The sequence below is a fragment of the Lucilia sericata genome, unplaced genomic scaffold, assembly GCF_015586225.1.
Source record: "Lucilia sericata isolate MDLA Ls3-8-SP2 unplaced genomic scaffold, ASM1558622v1 Contig000808F_arrow, whole genome shotgun sequence".
Classification (NCBI taxonomy): Eukaryota; Metazoa; Arthropoda; class Insecta; order Diptera; family Calliphoridae; genus Lucilia; species Lucilia sericata.
Window position 1 is genome coordinate 95137 of NW_023994800.1, and position 16028 is coordinate 111164.

Below are 16028 nucleotides of genomic sequence, written 5' to 3' on the forward strand. Positions count from 1 at the left end.
GAGGTCAGTGTTCTAGTCTGATAGACCGGAGGTCGTGAGTTCGATTCCCACCTGCGGCACTGGTAAAGTAGCGCAATTGTAACCATATTAGATGTTAGTTACTTTTAACTTTCCATTATCGATATTAGTAATTTCATTAGCTTAAGGTAAATTTTTACTTAAATCGAATACTTCGTTTTATATTAAAACTAAAGTACGTTAAACGTTAATATTTGTGTGCGGTGACAGTGAAGTGAGTGTCATAATTTTTCTTTTCTCTTTCGAAAGTTGTTGCATTTCTAATCGTTAAGCTTTACAATAATTTTTCATCACCATCATCATTAACATTATCAACATCAGATTCAGTAAAAGTAATTGTGTAGTTCTTTATCCCGAAACTTTTACGCTGCATTATAAAGAAAGCGAAAAATATATGAACAAAATGGCATTAACTACCCTCCAATATAAATTTTCCATGGCCATTGGATGTTCCAGCATAACTTAACAATATTTGTTATTGTTCTTGTTATTAGTGTTGCCTTTTCTGGTTTTCTTAAGATACAATAACAATATCAACAAAAAAAGAAAATCTAGTAAGGCATAACCGAATAAATAATACCCTATACAAAAATTGCACAAATTTGATTTAGTGTGATTATGGATATTATTGAAAAAAAAGCAGTTAATTTTTATTCAAACTTAATTATTTAATGGATCTATGGTTGAAAAAAGTTATATTTTTCTTTATATAAAATTTAATAACGGCCAATATTTCGACAAGTTTATACGAAACCTCATCACAAACTTTATCCTAGATAACATTAAGTAATTTCTATAGGTGAGCACCAACTCATACCACCTCTCCCAATGTAGCGCTGTGTAGGGTATACAAAAATTGTAAAAGACATAAGAAATAACTTAAATGTCTTTTTAAAAAGACATTAGTAGAGAATTTTCGTTATGGCATTTAAAGGATTACTTAAAATGTGATAAAATGTCAACGTGACCTGAATACATAAATAAGTGAGAGTTTTGTAACCAAAAAAAAAAAAAAATATATAAAAAATGTATATGAAACTGAACTGAAAATGCAAACATACACACACACAAACCCCCGACAGCTAAATTTTGAATTCCAAATAAAAGACAAAAAGTGGGAAAAATGTTTATAATTTGTAACGAGAGCGAAAGAAAAATTCTTGTTTGCATTTTATAGAGTAGAATATTTAGTGTAAAATGTTTTTAACCTTTAGCTATTTTATGTAACAGTTGCGGTTGGGGAAAGAGCACTTGTTAACGAAGGACTTTAAACAAATTAAACTGCATATTAAAAATTAAAGATAATACAGACTATAGTCCTGCCTAGTCTATAGACTTTTGTCAAGACTATATACCAGATTATAGTCAATGCTATAGACTAGACTATAGTGCAGACTATTGGCTAATCTATAGTCTAGACTATAGACTAAACTATAGTCTAGACTATAGACTAAACTATAGTCTAGAGTTTAGACTAAACTATAGTCCAGACTACAGACTAAACTATAGTCCAGACTACAGACTAAACTATAGTCCAGACTATAAACTAAACTATAGTCCAGACTATAAACTATACTATAGTCCAGACTATGGACTATCCTATAGTAAAGATTATAGTCAAGACTATAGACTAGACTATAGTGCAGACTATTGGCTAAACTATAGTCAAGAGTCTAGACAATAGACTAAACTATAGTCCAGATTATAGGATATACTATAGTCCAGACTATGGACTATACCATAGTAAATACTATAGACTGAAATATAACTAAAGTCCAGACTGTAGTCCCGACTATAGACTAGTCCAGACTATAGACCAGACTATAGACCAGACTATGGTCAAGACTATAGACTAGAAAATATTCCAGACTATAGACTACACTATAGTCTATAGTCTAATCTATAGTCTTTCCAGACTATATATTAGACTATAGTCCAGACTATATATTAGACTATAGTCCAGACTATATATTAGACTATAGTCCAGACTATATATTAGACTATAGTCCAGATTATATATTAGACTAGACCATAGTACAGAATAAAGACTAGACTATGGTCCAGACTAGACTATATTCCACACTATAGACTAGACTATAGTCCAGACTATAGACTAGACTATAGTCCAGACTATAGACTAGACTATAGTCCAGACTATAGACTAGACTATAGTCCAGACTATAGACTAGACTATAGTCCAGACTATAGACTAGACTATAGTCCAGACTATAAACTAGACTATAGTCCAGAATATAAACTAGACTATAGCCCAGGCTATAGACTAGACTATAGTCCAGACTATAAACTAGACTATAGTTTAGACTATAAACTAGACTATAGTTCAGACTATAAACTAGACTATAGTCCAGACTATAAACTAGACTATAGTCCAGACTATAAACTAGACTATAGTCCAGACTATAGACTAGACTATAGTCCAGACTATGGACTAGACTATAGTCCAGACTATAAACTAGACTATAGTCCAGACTATAGACTAGACTATAGTCCAGACTATGGACTAGACTATAGTCCAGACTGTAGACTAGACTATAGTCCAGACTATGGACTAGACTATAGTCCAGACTATAAACTAGACTATAGTCCAGACTATAAACTAGACTATAGTCCAGACTATAAACTAGACTATAGTCCAGACTATAAACTAGACTATAGTCCAGACTATAGACTAGACTATAGTCCAGACTATGGACTAGACTATAGTCCAGACTGTAGACTAGACTATAGTCCAGACTATGGACTAGACTATAGTCCAGACTATAAACTAGACTATCAGGCCTGTCACAGAATTCCATTCCGATCGAAATTGTAATTATAACTTGTAAATAAATCGATAAAAACTGAAAAAAATAATAACTTAAAACTATTGTCAAGTCCACGTTGAAAATGTGAAGTGGTTTCATTCTGAAAAAGTTGTTATTTTCCTTTTTTGAAGAAGAAAATTATAGAAGACAATTCCACTTTCGATCGGAATGAAATTCTGTGACAGGCCTGTATAGTCCAGACTATAAACTAGACTATAGCCCATACTATAAACTAGACCATAGTCCAGTCTATAAACCAGACTATAGTCCAGACTATAAACTAGACTATAGTCCAGACTATAAACTAGACTATAGTCTAGACTATGGACTAGACTATAGTCCAGACTATAGACTAGACTATAGTCCAGGCTATAGTTTAGACTATAGTCCAGATTATAGCCTAGACTATTCTATTAATTAATCTATGTACTAGTCTAATAACTAGTCTATGGACTAGCGTATGGACTAGACTATTGACTAGTATATTGACTAGCCAATGGACTATTCTATTGAATAGCCTATGGAGAAGTCTATGTCTATGGACTGATCTATTGATTAGTCTATGAACTGCAATAGTGTATGGACTATTCGTATAAGATATAAGACAATTAACTAGCCTACGGACTAGTCTATTAATTAGCTTATAGACTAGTCTATTGACTAGCCTTAGGACTTGTCTATTGACTGACCTATTGAGTAGGCCATTCAGTAATATACTTAGCGACTACTCTATGAGTTAGTCCATTGACTTGATTGATTATTTAGTAGTATATTCAATAGCCTGTGGACTAGTCTATTGACTAGGTTATGGATTAGTCTTTAGACTAGTCCATTGCTTAGTCTATAGAGTAGTATATTAACTTGTCAATGACATGTCTACTAATTTGTCTATGAACTAGTATATGGTCAATTAACTATACTAACTACTCTGTGAAATTGTCTAGTCTACTCTCATTTAAAACCTTTGCTATTTTTCTAACCTGAACTTTATTATTCAAATTCCAATTTTCTACACTTCTATTGCAAAGGAATATTAAACTTAAGTATTTATAAATTTGTTTGACAAAATACTATGCATAATATTTTGTCTGGCAAAAAGAGTAAAGAAAAAACTAACTCAAATATAAAATTATAAACAAACAAAATTTTCGAAAACAAAAGATACTTATAAAAGCTTCAAAATAAACACACTTACTATAGAGATACTAGTATCTAGATATCTTGTATAGTATTTGTATCTATATGAACTTAACGCATAGACAAGTGTTATTTTAACATATAGAACGACAGACAGACATATATTTAAAAAGACTTTCATTGGTATCCTCTTAAGTCCTCTTTATGTTGATGGGTTTATTGGTAATCTCTGCCAATACTCTTTAAAGTTATGAATATAAAAATTTGTTTCTTTTCTTAATATTCATTCGGTGTACATGTCTTCTCTACAACAATATTGTTGGCTGGCATTTTTTTTTTTTTGTGTAGAACTTTTAACTCATGTCTGAAATGCAAGTTTTATATGTGAGTAATCTTTTTTAATGTTAGTTAAAGTGAAGTTTTTTGTCTTGCTTTTTCAAAATTTGTTAGTGGTTTTATATTGATTTATGATAATTTGTTTATTAAGACAATTATGACAAGTTAAAGTTAAAATTTTAACACCATGATGCTATAGTTGTTAAGTAAATTAAGCAATATCTTATTTAAGACTACTATGTACATAGATACCATCCATAGTAAATCTTTGCTGCAGAATTTGTACAACATTTTTATTACAAAATGTTTCTTATATTTCTAATTAATATCCGAAAGTATCATATTATATTTGTCACTCTGTATTTATGGGAATTTTCTCTAAATATTGCAATATAAAACCCTCACAGCTTCCCATTTTCTTTTTTGTTTACACGAATTTATAGATTCAGTGCAATGTAATGTAATAAAATACTTTTTGTTTTAGTGCATAAGTTTTCAAAGTTAATTAAATTAAATTCTTTCAACCAAATGCATAAAATCCCCAACCGAACACTAATTAAAAATCCCTGCTTTCGCATACACCTCCACCCCCAAACATTTTTCTATTTTACACATTTACTCATAGGAATTACATCGAAATGTTTCGCACTCGGTTTACTAAACCGATGTCTATTCAAATGTAAGCGTTCTACATCATCCATATGGGAAGGGTATTATGCATTAGTGTAGGTGTTTGTAACGAATAAAAACTTTGGTGGTTCAACACCCTCTTTAAAAGCGGAAAATCATTTTCAGAAACTTAGACTCACTTCCAGAAACAATTCTAAAATATTGAGCTGTATATAGTGCATAAAAATGTCCTGATATTAAACTTCCAAAAGTCATATGTGTTTCACCTAGTCGACTAATATTGATATTTTCTTCTTTTGCACAAATATGCGTACACTAACATTAACGTAGAACCATTAAATATTGTTGCAATTTTAGCAACTAATTATTTTGAAAAATCATACACATATAGACAGACATTTTCTGTATTGGAAAATCTGTTGAAAGCGCTCGAATAACACACGGTTAACGTAAGTTAATATCTTTTGATGTTTTTGTTTTTGGTAATAATTCACTTTGCTTACCATTATGTCTGCCAACTGAAAAGAAAGAAAAAAGAATAACAAAAATTAATAAAGTTAAAAAAACTGGGCTAATTGCTCACAAGAGCCTTTTATAAGTTTCAGAACAGGAATTGGTAACAAAAAATCATTTAAAATACTAAATACTTTCAAAACATATTTGACTCATTCGTATGTGTTTATATGTATGTGCGAAAACCGAATCTGATATCGATTATTCTATATCATCCACAAGTATGGTATTAAAAATTTAGTTCATATATTACGAAAATTTTATATAATTATAAAAATATATTCACGTTTACGGGTTAATTTAGATTTTCTCGAAATAATTATCACTATATATTTTTCTCAAATTTCATTTAATTAGGATGTAAACTTACTAATACATATATGACTACGGATTCATGAACATATCTCAATATTGCATATTTTGACATTGATTTAACTGAAATTTCAGATATATGATTCCCATTATCTGAAATTTTATTTTCTCTAAAATTTTATATAAAATGCACAATAATAAGGAATTATGCCTGTTTTAAAGAAATGGTCTTTACAAAATCCATATAATTCGCAAATTGCCGGCATGCTAACCTCTGTGAGATATTGACCTAAAATTTTAAATTTTTATTCCCTTATTTATTGTCTACAAACTATATGGAGATTTTCTAAAAAAGAAATAAAATGGGCCTAACAAAATATTCAAACTGTACTACAAAATATAAACATTTTAAAGCAGAGGTTTTTAAAACTGTCGTTTGAAGGGTTCTCCAATTTATAGCTACATACATATATCCAAAATACGGTTTACACTATCTAATGAAGATAAAAACATTTAAGTTTATACGAATATGGACGATTCCATTCAACCTATTGGATCCTAGCAGTTCAGATAGCTACTTCTTTGTTTTTTCGCATTTCCATAATGAGTTAGTTAGTTAGTAGTAGTTAGTAGTTAGTTAGTTAGTTAGTTAGTTAGTAGTTAGTTAGTAGTTAGTTAGTTAGTTAGTTAGTAGTTAGTTAGTTAGTTAGTTAGTTAGTTAGTTAGTTAGTTAGTTAGTTAGTTAGTTAGTTAGTTAGTTAGTTAGTTAGTTAGTTAGTTAGTAGTAGTTAGTTAGTTAGTTAGTTAGTTAGTTAGTTAGTTAGTTAGTTAGTTAGTTAGTTAGTTAGTAGTTAGTTAGTAGTTAGTTAGTTAGTTAGTTAGTTAGTTAGTAGTTAGTTAGTTAGTTAGTTAGTTAGTTAGTTAGTAGTTAGTTAGTTAGTAGTTAGTAGTTAGTTAGTTAGTTAGTTAGTTAGTTAGTTTTAGTTAGTTAGTTAGTTAGTTAGTTAGTTAGTTAGTAGTTAGTTAGTTAGTTAGTTATTTAGTTAGTTAGTTAGTTAGTTAGGTAGCTAGTTAGTTAGTTAGTTAGTTAGTTAGTTAGTTAGTTATTTAGTTAGTTAGTTAGTTAGTAGTTAGTTAGTTAGTTAGTTAGTTAGTAGTTAGTTAGTTAGTAGTTAGTTAGTTAGTAGTAGTTAGTTAGTTAGTTAGTTAGTTAGTTAGTTAGTTAGTAGATAGTTAGTTAGTTAGTTAGTAGTTAGTTAGTTAGTTAGTTAGTAGTTAGTTAGTTAGTTAGTTAGTTAGTTAGTAGTTAGTAGTTAGTTAGTTAGTTAGTTAGTTAGTTAGTTAGTTAGTAGTTAGTTAGTTAGTTAGTTAGTAGTTAGTTAGTTAGTTAGTTAGTAGTTAGTTAGTTAGTTAGTTAGTTAGTTAGTTAGTTAGTTAGTTAGTTAGTTAGTTAGTTAGTTAGTTAGTTAGTTAGTTAGTAGTAGTTAGTTAGTTAGTTAGTTAGTAGTTAGTTAGTTAGTTAGGTAGTTAGTTAGTTAGTTAGTAGTTAGTTAGTTAGTTAGTTAGTAGTTAGTTAGTAGTTAGTTAGTTAGTTAGTTAGTTAGTTAGTTAGTTAGTTAGTTAGTTAGTTAGTTAGTAGTTAGTAGTTAGTTAGTTAGTTAGTTAGTTAGTAGTTAGTTAGTTAGTTAGAGTTAGTTAGTTAGTTAGTTAGTTAGTAGTTAGTTAGTTAGTTAGTTAGTTAGTTAGTTAGTTAGTGTTAGTTAGTTAGTTAGTTAGTTAGTAGTTAGTTAGTTAGTAGTTAGTAGTTAGTTAGTTAGTAGTTAGTTAGTTAGTTAGTAGTAGTTAGTTAGTAGTTTAGTTAGTAGTTAGTTAGTTAGTAGTAGTTAGTTAGTTAGTTAGTTAGTTAGTTAGTTAGTTAGTTAGTTAGTAGTTAGTTAGTTAGTTAGTTAGCAAATTCGCCTTAGAAATATTTCCTTAAACACGACTCTGCGCGAATTTTAGATTTGCGTTGGCTTCATTAGTGTTGCAAATTCAAATAATAAATGATGAAGAGACTACACATTTCCCTACTCTGATTACACACCACCAACTAGTTGCAGGATTGTTGGTTTGCAGCAGTGAGATAAAATTACTGCTTGCAACTGCTAGTGAGAAACAAAGTTCTATAAGCGTTTTATTTTATTTGGTTGTTATAGTATGCAACCATGGTAAATGGTTACAATGTCATCGGTTGTACCCGAGTATTTATAATGGGAAGATCTTATAATTTTTTTTGAACAGACAGTGCCTGCTTTACAACTTTGAGATTTTTTAAGTATAATTTGTAGGAATCTCAGTAATATGTATAATTAAAACGCTAAAAAGGAGCCAATTTTAAATTAATTATAAACGTTAAAAAAAAAATTTAGTTCACTTAAGAGCAACTTCCTGAATCTTTAACAGACACCAGCGTTAAACGAGGTATAGTAGTATTCCATGATTTCCTCTATATATCTGCATATGTATATCTGCATTTGTTGCTCTTATTTTCCTACAATTTCACATCTTTTACCATGAAATTAGCTTCACTGATGCTGAAACAAATTGCGATAAATTTTTGTAGTTAAAAAGCCTTCAAATTTTTTTCTAGCATTTGCGTTTCCCCTAAGAAAATAAAACATTTATTTTGTTTTTTTTTTATTTATTTTCACAACTTCGACTTTTAAAATTGAAAAACCGACATCAACCATTTGTTTCTTTCACAATTGTAGAATTGTTTCATTATGCCTTAATTTTTTTTCTTACAGTTTTTACCCCCTGTGTGCTCGGAAAGACATCATCATAAGTTTAGTAGTGATTTTTCTCACTTGCTACTGTTTGTACTAATAAAAGTACTTTGAAAGAAATTGTAAAATAAACGGAAACCTTCAACCCTAATAAACAATAAAAGAAAATAATATTCACTCGCATATACTGTAAAATTGATGATAGAGTCTATGTAGAAAAAAGGGCTCGAGAAAATTTTCCACTAAAGTTATTTTCAAAGTGATTTTTCATCATTCAAATCAAAGTACAAACAAAGAACAATTTCTGTCACAACTTTGGAGGATTTCAATTTAGTAGAAAATTACCTTTTGTTTATGGTCGCAAAAAAAAAAAATAAGAAAACAAGGGAAGTATTCATAGTGAAATTTTACTAAATAAAGTGAAATAGCTTGCAACATATCAACTGATTTTTATTAAGCAGGTTTCCCTTAACATTTTAATATTCTTCAGTTTCTCTAGAAAACTAAATCAAAGAAAAAATTCTCCATTGTTATTTTTCTTTGTGCATTAGATCCAAACATATTACAAAATCTAAACGACGTTTATTTTTTAGATTGCTAATATCAAATCGTTTATTTCAATTTTATTAAGTTTTAAAGAATTATATTTTTGTTTCGTTCAATAAATATAGTTTAAAATAATTTAATTAGTTTTTAATACAGATTTTAAAAATAGATTTATAAAATATACAGTAGTTATTCAGCATTCAAGTGGTTGTCTCTAGTTGAAGATTCCAGTTTTATTCGTCCTTAAGCAAGCATTGTGCTTCGCTCTTTTTTACACACTTATTATCCTCAAAGTCGAAACGTTTGTCATCATCGCAATGCAAGTGCACGAATTTTGTCTCGTCAGATTTTTCAATGCAACGATAGTATTTTCTGCAGTCTCTCACATCAGGATAAATGTCATCTTCATTACACTTTCCATTCTTGATTTTCTTTGTGATCTTCTTGATTAGCTCCTTTTTGGCTTCCTCTTTTTGCTTTTTCTTTTCATCACTGTTTTCACTTGAGTTCTTCTCTTCCTCTTCCTTCTTTTTCTTTTCTTCCTCCTTCTTTTTCTTCTCTTCCTCCTTCTTTTTCTTCTCTTCTTCCCTCTTTCTCTTTTCCTCCTCCTTCTTCTCTTCTTCCTCCTTCTTTCTCTTTTCTTGCTCCTTCTTTCTCTTTTCTTCCTCCTTCTTCTTTTTTTCTTCTTCCCTCTTATCCTTATTTTCTTTCGATTTGTCTTCTACTGAAACGTCTTCTTTCGAAATAGGTTTATGTTTCACAGGTTCCTTAGATTCGGTAGACTCAGTTTCCGCAGTTTCAGTTTTCTCAGCTTTTTCAGGTTTGCTTAATGACCAATCTGGGTGTGGACGACTAGGATATCCAGGTCTTCCAGGACGACCAGGTTTGATTGGACGAAGAGGAACATTAGGGTCAACTGGTGAGTTAGGTTTGACTGGTGCATTGGGATCAACAGGGGCATTCGTGTCGACTGGAGAATTGGGAGTAACTGGCACATTTGGATTTATTGGAGTACTAGAATCGATTGGTGTATTGGGATTAGCTGGTGCATTAGGGTCGACTGGTGCATTGGGATCAACTGGGGCATTGGGATCAACGGGTGCATTGGGTTCAACTGGTGCATTGGGATCAACTGGAGCACTGGGATCAACTGGAGCATTAGGGTCGACTGGTGCATTGGGATCAACTGGAGCATTTGGATCAACTGGAGTATTAGGATCGACTGGTGCATTGGGATCAACTGGGGCATTAGGGTCGACTGGAGCATTGGGATCAACTGGTGTATTAGGGTCGACTGGAGCACTGGGATCAACTGGTGCATTGGGATCAACTGGAGCATTTGGATCAACTGGAGCATTAGGGTCGACTGGCGCATTAGGGTCGACTGGTACATTGGGATCAACTGGCGCATTAGGACCAACTGGTGCATTAGGATCAACCGGAGTATTAGGATCGACTGGTGCATTGGGATCACCTGGTGCATTAGGATTAACTGGTGCATTGGGATCAATTGGAGCATTAGGGTCGACTGGAGCATTGGGATTAACTGGAGCATTAGGGTCGACTGGAGCACTGGGATCAACTGGAGCATTAGGATCAACTGGGGAATTAGGATCAACTGGTGAATTGGGATCAACTGGGGCATTAGGATCAACAGGAGTATTGGGATCAATTGGAGCATTAGGGTCCACTGGAGCATTGGGATCAACTGGAGCATTAGGGTTGACTGGAGCACTGGGATCAACTGGAGCATTGGGATCAGCTGGGGAATTAGGGTCGACTGGTGCATTGGGATCAACTGGAGCATTTGGATCAACTGGAGTATTAGGATCGACTGGCGCATTAGGGTCGACTGGAGCATTGGGATCAACTGGTGTATTAGGGTCGACTGGAGCACTGGGATCAACTGGAACATTAGGGTCGACTGGTGCATTGGGATCAACTGGGGCATTGGGATCAACGGGTGCATTGGGTTCAACTGGTGCATTGGGATCAACTGGAGCACTGGGATCAACTGGAGCATTAGGGTCGACTGGTGCATTGGGATCAACTGGAGCATTTGGATCAACTGGAGCATTTGGATCAACTGGAGTATTAGGATCGACTGGTGCATTGGGATCAACTGGGGCATTAGGGTCGACTGGAGCATTGGGATCAACTGGTGTATTAGGGTCGACTGGAGCACTGGGATCAACTGGTGCATTGGGATCAACTGGAGCATTTGGATCAACTGGAGCATTAGGGTCGACTGGCGCATTAGGGTCGACTGGTGCATTGGGATCAACTGGCGCATTAGGATCGACTGGTGCATTGGGATCAACTGGTGCATTAGGGTCTACTGTTGCATTGGGATCCACTGGTGCAGTAGGGTCGAGTGGTGCATTAGGATCAACTGGAGCAGTAGGGTCGACTGGTGCATTGGGATCGACTGGTGCATTGGGATCAACTGGGGCATTAGGGTCAACTGGAGCATTAGGGTTGACTGGTGCACTGGGATCAACTGGCGCATTAGGGTCGACTGGTGCATTGGGATCAACTGGTGGATTGGGATCAACTGGAGCGTTGGGATCGACAGGGGCATTGGGATCAACAGGGGCGTTGGGATCAACTGGTGCAGTAGGGTCGACTGGTGTATTTGGATCAACTGGAACATTAGGGTCAACTGGTGCATTGGGATCAACTGGTGCATTAGGATCAGCTGGTGCAGTAGGGTCGAGTGGTGCATTGGGATCGACAGGTGCATTAGGATCAACTGGAGCATTAGGGTCGACTGGGGCATTGGGATCAACTGGTGCAGTAGGGTCGACTGGTGTATTTGGATCAACTGGAACATTAGGGTCAACTGGTGCATTGGGATCAACTGGTGCATTAGGGTCGACTGGGGCGTTGGGGTCAACTGGTGCAGTAGGGTCGACTGGTGTATTTGGATCGACAGGAGCATTAGGATCAACCGGAGCATTAGGATCGACTGGAACATTAGGATCAACTGGTGCATTGGGATCGACTGGTGCATTGGGATCGACTGGTGCATTGGGATCGACTGGTGCATTAGGATCAACTGGAGCATTAGGGTCGACTGGGGCGCTGGGATCAACTGGTGCAGTAGGGTCGACTGGTGTATTTGGATCGACAGGTGCATTAGGATCAACCGGAGCATTAGGGTCGACTGGTGCATTAGGATCAACTGGTGTTGTAGGGTCGACTGGTGCATTGGGATCAACTGGTGCATTAGGGTCTACTGTTGCATTGGGATCAACTGGTGCATTAGGATCAACTGGTGCAGTAGGGTCGACTGGTGCATTAGGATCAAGAGGGGCATTAGGATCAACTGGAGCATTAGGGTCGACTGGTGTATTAGGATCAACTGGCGCAGTAGGGTCGACTGGAGCATTAGGATCAACCGGAGCATTAGGGTCGACTGGTGCATTAGGGTCTACTGTTGCATAGGGATCAACTGGTGCATTAGGATCAACTGGAACATTGGGGTCTACTGGGGCGCTGGGATCAACTGGTGCAGTAGGGTCGACTGGTGCATTAGGATCAACTGGTGTAGTAGGGTCGACTGGTGCATTGGGATCAACTGGTGCATTAGGGTCTACTGTTGCATTGGGATCAACTGGTGCATTAGGATCAACTGGTGCAGTCGGGTCGACTGGTGCATTGGGATCAAGAGGGGCATTAGGATCAACTGGAGCATTAGGTTCGACTGGTGTATTAGGATCAACTGGCGCAGTAGGGTCGACTGGAGCATTAGGATCTACCGGAGCATTAGGGTCGACTGGTGCATTAGGGTCAACTGGTGCATTAGGATTAACTGGACCTAGAGTAGGATCAACTGGTGCATTGGGATCAACTGGTCCATTAGGATCAACTGGTGCATTAGGGTCGACTGGTGTATTGGGATCAACTGGAGTATTAGGGTCAACTGGTGCATTGGGATCAATTGGTGCAGTAGGGTCGACTGTTGCGTTGGGATCAACTGGAGCATTGGGATCAACTGGTGCATTGGGATCAACTGGAGCATTAGGGTCAACTGGTGCATTAGGGTCGACTGTTGCGTTGGGATCAACTGGAGCATTGGGATCAACTGGTGCATTAGGGTCAACTGGACCTAAAGTAGGTTCAATAGGTAGTGATGTTGGATCTACTGGATCGATCGGTGCATTGGGATCAACTGGAGCAGTAGGATCTACTGGAGCATTGGGGTCGACTGGTGCATTGGGATCAACAGGAGCATTAGGATCGACTGGGGCATTGGGGTCGACTGGTGCATTGGGATCAGCTGGCACAACTGTAGAGTCAAAAACTGTGGTTGTGTCAATAGGTAAGGATGTAGGATCTACCGGAGCTGTTGGGTTCACAGGTGCACTAGGATCGAACGGTCCAATAGTAGTGTCAATCGGTAATGTGGTTGTTTCAAGGGGTAATGATGTTGGTCCAACTGGGGTATTGGGATCAACCGGAGCATTGGGATCAACAGGAGCGTTTGGATCTGCAGGTTCAGTGGGATTTACAGGAATATTTGTGGGATTAACTGGACTATTGGGATCTGCGGTGGGATTTTCTGGGGCGATTGGTGAAATTGTTGATACAATTGGAGAATTTGGTTCCACAGATCCCGAAGTAGGATCGACAGGTATCGCTGTTGGATCAACGGGACTATTAGGTTCGACAGGTGCTAATGTTGTATCTACTGGTACACTAGGATCAATTGGAGCAACAGTTGTTTCTTCTGGAATTATTGTTGTCTCTATTGGTAATTCTGGCACTAATGTAGGCAATAACGTAGTGTCCTGAGGTACGTCAGGAATTACTGTTGTTTCCAAAGGAATATTAGTGGTTTCAATTGGAACGGCAGTAGTTTCAACAGGAGCTGCAGAAGGTTCCGCTGGGGCTGCGGTCGTTTCAACTGGAGCAGCAGAAGGTTCCACAGGGGCTGCAGAAGTTTCCACAGGGACAACAGGCGATTCAGAGGGGACAGCAGAAGGTTCCTCAGGGGCAGCAGAAGGCTCAACAGGATCTAGGGGACCCTCGGTTGAGGGACTAGGTACAGCAGCACTTGAAGTGCTATTGACAATGCCTTCTGTTACTGGAGCATCAGTGGATGTCTTCAAAGGCACACAAATTTCAACTCCATCATTTACACAGCGAGAATTCGTTGGACACTGCTTTGCATTACCACTGGCAAACATTTCACCTCTAGCATTGCTTATACAGTCCTTATACATGAGAGGACCTACACAAACCGCAATTTTTCCATTACAATTTATATTGGTTAGTCCACCGGGTGAAGATTGTTCCACAAGTTCTTGGCTACTTGCAAGTGCTGAAAGCTAAAATAATATAATGAAGAGTTGTACATGTTAAACCACATAGTTGTTATGGATTTTGGAATTTTTCAAACACAGTTTATCCATTTTTAGTATCCATTATTATATATTAAAGAGGTTATTTAAGCATAGATTAATTTTGTTAGTTTATATGTATTTATATTCAAAAATGTATAACTTGCATATGATATAGCATTAGTGTTGAATGATTTAAAAGATATCCAAGTCAATAATATTCCCGCTAACTTTTCATTGATTTGATATTTTATATGTATATTCAAGTCATGTTTTTTTTTTTAATTTTATCCACCATTTGTAAACGTTTTATAAAAAAATAGTTTTTCAATTAGAAACCAATATAATAGTTTTTTCTTAAATAATTATTATTATTTTTAGTCACAATTTAGTTAAGATATTGTATAGAATTTTGTTATCTTATTTGTACACACAATATAAATCCAATGATAGTGAAGCATTTAATTTTGAATTTTGTTTCCGTGGAGAGTAATTTTTTTTTCGCGATATTATTAGCACTTTTGTAATATGAAATTAGTTAATTTTAAAAACTTTTAATTTACCACAAGTAATAGGAATACACTGGATATTTTATTCGTTGTCATCGTTTAGGTTCGAAAAATAATTCGTTACTATAAAAGTTTTTGCAGCGTTTGTGCCTTTTTATGCAAAATTTCTTATCAGCATCTTTTGCACAATATGTAGAAGAAGAAGAACTAACATCTGTCTGGTTGATTTTTCAAAATTTGTTTATTCGATAATAATTATCTCTGGTTATCTAGTTTTCTTTTTTTGCTTTACTGATAAAGTTTATATATTTTAGCGAAATTATAAATAATTCCAAAAAAGTTCAATGTGAAATAGAGTTGTCAAAAGATTTTGTGGAGATTTAGTAAGATTCTTACTATCTGGGGTTTCAAACATTTAGTTTTTCTAAATATTCGTCAAAATTATAAACATTTTTCCTTCAATAGTAAATTTATTACATTTTTTTTTCTTTAAATATCAGATTTTGGAGAATTTTGTATATATGTATAACAAAACTTCCAAAATTTTTCTTAAAATTAACAGTTGTTTCTTCTGGAATTATTGTTGTCTCTGTTGGTAAATCTGGAACTAATGTAGGCAATAACGTAGTGTCCTGTGGTACGTCAGGAATTACTGTTGTTTCCTAAGGAATATTAGTGGTTTTAATTGGAACGGCAGTAGTTTCAACAGGAACAGCAGAAGGTTCTGCTGGGGCCGCGGTGGTTTCAACTGGAGCAGCAGAAGGTTCCACAGGGGCTGCAGAAGTTTCCACAGGGACAACAGGCGATTCAGAGGGGACAGCAGAAGGTTCCACAGGGGCAGCAGAAGCAAATAGCAAATTTTGGGAAAACTTCCTATAAATAGCAAATTTTGAGAAAACTTCCTATAAATAGCAAATTTTGGGAAAACTTTCTATAAGTAACAAATTTTGGGAAAACCTCCTATAAATAGCAAATTTTGGGAAAACTTCCTAAAAATAGCAAATTTTTCGAAAATTTGGGAAAACTTTCTATAAATAACAAATTTTGGGAAAACTTCTTATAAATAGCAAATTTTAGGAAAACATCCTATAA

The 16028-nt window shown here is 35.2% G+C and overlaps 1 protein-coding gene across 1 annotated transcript; it reads right to left on the reverse strand.

The window, feature by feature from the left end:
• Positions 1-9121: 9121 nt before the first annotated feature.
• Positions 9122-15072, reverse strand: LOC119608216 (mucin-17-like). Its single transcript, XM_037962530.1, has 2 exons — positions 14991-15072; positions 9122-14415 (listed from the first exon to the last, which is right to left on the reverse strand). The coding sequence occupies exons 1-2, from the start codon at positions 15030-15032 to the stop codon at positions 9316-9318; spliced, it is 5142 nt and encodes a 1713-aa protein (XP_037818458.1). The 5' UTR covers positions 15033-15072; the 3' UTR covers positions 9122-9315.
• Positions 15073-16028: the final 956 nt, after the last annotated feature.

Coding starts and splice junctions, on each gene's coding strand:
- LOC119608216 (XM_037962530.1), bottom strand. CDS start 15,032: ATGACAACGAATAAAATATCCAGTGTATTCCTATTACTTGTG. Junction 14,416..14,990: donor GTGTATTCCTATTACTTGTG/GTAAATTAAAAG, acceptor ATATTATTTTAG/CTTTCAGCACTTGCAAGTAG.